The 4,265-nt window shown below is 57.6% G+C and overlaps 3 protein-coding genes across 3 annotated transcripts; 2 read left to right on the forward strand and 1 right to left on the reverse strand.

Moving 5' to 3' along the window:
• Positions 1-29: 29 nt before the first annotated feature.
• Positions 30-674, forward strand: SPRG_16547 (hypothetical protein; the record flags this gene model as incomplete). Its single annotated transcript, XM_012355861.1, has 1 exon — positions 30-674. One exon carries the CDS (start codon positions 30-32, stop codon positions 672-674), a length of 645 nt encoding a protein of 214 aa, XP_012211251.1.
• Positions 675-924: 250 nt separating this feature from the next.
• Positions 925-2,518, reverse strand: SPRG_16548 (hypothetical protein; the record flags this gene model as incomplete). The annotated part of the gene is made up of 4 exons (XM_012355862.1): positions 925-2,103; positions 2,149-2,188; positions 2,220-2,302; positions 2,348-2,518. The coding sequence occupies 4 exons, from the start codon at positions 2,516-2,518 to the stop codon at positions 925-927; spliced, it is 1,473 nt and encodes a 490-aa protein (XP_012211252.1).
• A 666-nt stretch (positions 2,519-3,184) lies between these two features.
• Positions 3,185-4,130, forward strand: SPRG_16549 (hypothetical protein; the record flags this gene model as incomplete). The annotated part of the gene is made up of 2 exons (XM_012355863.1): positions 3,185-3,384; positions 3,439-4,130. 2 exons carry the CDS (start codon positions 3,185-3,187, stop codon positions 4,109-4,111), a joined length of 873 nt encoding a protein of 290 aa, XP_012211253.1. The 3' UTR covers positions 4,112-4,130.
• Between the last annotated feature and the right edge of the window lie 135 nt (positions 4,131-4,265).

Raw genomic sequence — 4,265 nt, forward strand, 5'->3', positions numbered from 1 at the left:
ACGAAATCGGCGACACCGGGGCGTCTCAGTTGGCATCAGACGTCTTGCCACACTTGACCAGCTTGACAGAGCTCTACCTCGTCAACTGCGCCATCACGGATCTCGGCGCCTCTGTGCTTTTACCAGCGATTACGACGCAGGCCTACATCGCGACGCTCAATCTCAGTCGCAACTACGTCGGCCCAGCGTTTGGCACGGAGCTGAGTGCCTTTATTGCAAGCAACACGGTCGTGCACACGCTCCACCTGAGCTCGATCGGTCTCGGTGACGCGCCACCGTCGCCGCTCGTGGTGGCGTTGGCGTCCAATCGCACGCTGCGACGCCTATCGCTCGGCGAGAACCGCCTGCGGAACCAAGGCGCGGTCGCCGTCTTCCGCGCACTTTTGCAGCGCGCGGCGTTGCTTCCGTTCGACGCCGTGGACCTCCGCGGCAACTTGCTCAGCGATGATGGGCTCCAAAGCCTCGTGGCGGCAACATCCGGACGCAAGCGCAAGGCGTCGCAGCTCACTTGGTCGTCGGACGCGCACCTGATCGACGAGCTCAACCTCCAGGACAACGTGTTTCAACCCGAGACTGTTCGAGAGGCTTCTCAGCGCTTTGCTCCTTGCATCCAGCATGTCTTTATGAGCCACGTGGAGCCCGCATCGACGGTCGCGTACGACGACGAAGCCTAGTCGAGTATCCGAGGTTATTTACGCCCTAACCTCGATAGTATACTCACTACGTACACTACTAGTATATCAGTTCTAGGATATGGACCCCATGGAACTAGGAACGCCCATATGTTGGGCCCGTGAATGTAGCCAACTCTGAGCCTGCAATCGACAGGCCTCTTGCTGGTGACGCTGCTGCATGTACAAGGCATACGAACCAAAACCCATGAGCCACCAAACTCATTTTTCACCTTGCATTGTGTTGGTCCCCTCACCGCTTTTGGCGCGGCTTGTCTTTTCGTTTGCCTATTGCTGCCGCCGCCTTTTCTTGTATCTCGGCCAGCGTGCACGGCTTGATGAGCTCGTCCGAGTCGTCCGAGTCGTCGTCGACAAAGTCGTCGGCCGCCGGCGGCGTCGGGTGGTACTCGTGTGCGCCGAGGTTGCCGTTCCCGCGCTTGACGGGGCCTTTGCCGGGCGACAGGCCGAGATTCACGTCGAGTTTGCTGCCGGTCGACGACTGCGTGTAGACGATATTGTGCATCTGGACGATCTCGCCAATGCGCTTTTCGATGATGCCGAGGAACTTGAGCATGTTGATGTCCGTGAGGCCCGTCGAATTGAGCTGCTGGAGCAAGGCTTCGTCGTTGTAGCCGATCTTGTGGAAGATGTTCATCGCGCCGGCCTTGATCGACTCGATGACTGCGTTCGACTCGGCGGCGCGCGCTTCAAAATGCATGGCCTTGACATGGGACTTTTCAATCTGGGCTTCGAGACTCGCCTTGATGCGCGCGCGGTTGAGGTCCGAGCCACAACCTTGCACTTCGTTGATCATGTCTTGGAATCGATTGTTCTCGATCTCGACCGACTCCATCTCCGTGTTGAGCTCGTTGATCATGTTGAAGAGCGAAAAGTTCTTCTCCTCCGCCGCGAGGAGCGCGCTCGCGAGCTCTCCAATGTCCTTAATGCCTGTCTTCTTGCGCACCTTGGCAAGTCCATCTTCGTACGCTTTGAGGCGCTCGGTTTGCTTGCGCAGGTCGGCGTCCTTGGCGGCAATGAGCCACGACGCTTTCATCGTGTCGTCCCGAAGCTTGGCGTCCGGCGTCCCGTTGTCGCGGCTGCCATCGTTCTCGTCGTCGTACTGCGCGAACATGGACCCGTGGTTCTGGATCGAGCGCATGGTCATTCGGTCGACTTCGATCACCTCCCGGCGCTCGTTCCAATCGGCTTCAAAGCGCGCGCTTTCCTCGGCCGCCTGCGCCCGGAGCGCCTCCACTTGGCGCTGCGCTCGGTCCCGCGCGTCAAAGATGCTCTGCGTGAGCTGGCTCGTCTTGGTGACGTCTTGCGCCTTTGTGTGCAATTCACGGTCGAGCTTTTCGTGGATCTGCTGCTGCTGGACCTTCTCGCGACGCAAGTTTTGGATTTGCTCCCGGAGCTTCTTGTTGGCATTGCACTAGTCCATATGAGCCTATAGTTAGCTTGAGCAGTCATGGGCTACGGCTTCGTTGAGGCGAATGAGCACTTTTTCCAGTCCGGTTCTCCAAGATGCGCAGGGACTTTTGGTCCGACGCTGTGTCGAGCGGCGCCTTGGCCGCGGGCGGCGTGCTCGCGCTCATCATGCGCCGCGTCTCATTGTGCGTCTCGCGGTACGTCTATCCACAGCGTCATGCCATGCAGGTAGGCGAGATGTGAGCGACCTTGAGCTGCTTGTCGAGCTCGTCGCCGCGGCGCTTCTCGATCTCGACCTTGCGCGCATAGTAGTCACCCTGGATCTGCAACGTCCGGACTTGGTCCTGAAGGTACGTCGAGTCCCGGCCGCCTAGCGTAGATGAGCCCCCGACGTCGCCGAGCCGCGCCCGCTCGGCCATGCTTGCTCGTGTCGGTTCCGAGAATAGTGAAACTTCAAGGGCTATTTCCTGTCGGCCAATCCGATACCGCGTTGTGCTTTCTTTTCATCCAATAAAAAGCCACGACCCGCGAGCCAATCCAAATTGCTCTTCGACGGCGATCCGTCCTGGAATCGATTTCAATGAAGAGCTCCACCAACGTGCACTGCTATCGCCCAATTTCATCTCTGCCCAGAGTGACCTTGAGTGAAGATAAGAAATACGTGGTCGAAATACAGGCGACCGGTGCAATTTCCTGATCGGCTCCAGTGCTATCGAACATCGCCACTATCGCGTGAACGGTGATGAGCTGAACGTCGTAGCTGGCCCACGATGCGAATCGTCGTCGAGAATTTGGATCTGACAATCGTCATTTTGATGCGCCCAGTAGAATGCGTTTGGTGCTACCTTGACAGGCAATGAGGAACTATCGCTCTCGCATCATCGTCTCGTCGCCACATTGCGGTGGCCAAATCAGCCCAAGTTGTGTTTGAATTCGAGTTCACGTCGCATTGCACCAATAGAACGCTCTCAAATGCATGTACTAGCATTGCTAGTACATGTCGCTGCACGTGACGCCGTTTAAACCAAACAGCAAACGCAACAGCGAGGGGCAAAGCCGCGACGCTCTCGTCCGCGTTGACGCAGATGCAACACGAGGACCATCCGAAGGACCGACGTCCGTGCTATCCCTGGGTGCTTCTAGGCGTGCCTATCTTTGAAGGCTCCGGCCAAAGCGAGTACTGTGGCGCATCCAACGTCACCGACATTGCCGACTTTACCGGCGGCACCGTCGGCGCGCCGCTCTCGTCGGCTGAAATCAAGCTCGTCTCGGTGCCAGACATGGGGTGCGACGCAGACGAACGCTCCCTTCCAGCTGTGCTGACGATGGGATGTACTAGGTACAACGTGACGGACACGGTGCACGGCCTCGACGACCAGCAGATCCCTGTGAACGGCCGCGACGAGATTTGCTACCGTGGACCGAGCGTCTTTCAGGGCTACTTCAAGAACCCGCAAATGACGAACGAAGTGCTCGACGCTGACGGCTGGCTGCACTCGGGCGACATTGGCGTCTGGACTTTGGACGGCCGGCTCAAGATTGTCGACCGCAAGAAAAACATCTTCAAGCTCTCGCAGGGCGAGTACGTGGCCCCCGAGAAGATCGAAAACGTCATCAAGGGCAGCGTGTACATCAACCAGTCGTTCGTGTATGGCGACAGCTTGCACGCGGTGCTCATTGCGATCATTGTGCCCGAAGAAGCCGAGATCACGCGCCTCGCAGCGTCTTTGGATGTGACGGGCACCTTTGCCGAGCTCTGTGCGCATGCCGCCATCAACGAAGCGGTCCTTCGCGACATTGTGGCCGTCGGAAAGAAGGGAAAGCTCCACGGTTTCGAGCTGATCAAGGCGCTGCTGCTGCACCCTGAGCCGTTTACAATTGAAAACAACCTCGCAACGCCGACGTTCAAGGTCAAGCGCAACGAGGTCAAAAAGGTATTTAGCGCCGAGATCCAAGCGCTGTACGCCAAGACGGGCGACGTTGTCGCGGGTAAAAACGTCAGCCAACACTAAGAAAACAAATGCATTGAAAGCAAAATTGCAAGGTCTGGAGACGTAGCAAATGAGTGTTATTGGGGTCAATATGACATCTACCAGCGCAACAGTGCTAGAAAGGTGGCCGCGTACGTGCATGGCAGTCTTCGACAATATTGTGCGATGAAACGCC

Source organism: Saprolegnia parasitica (genome assembly GCF_000151545.1).
Source record: "Saprolegnia parasitica CBS 223.65 unplaced genomic scaffold supercont2.321, whole genome shotgun sequence".
NCBI lineage: Eukaryota > Oomycota > Saprolegniomycetes > Saprolegniales > Saprolegniaceae > Saprolegnia > Saprolegnia parasitica.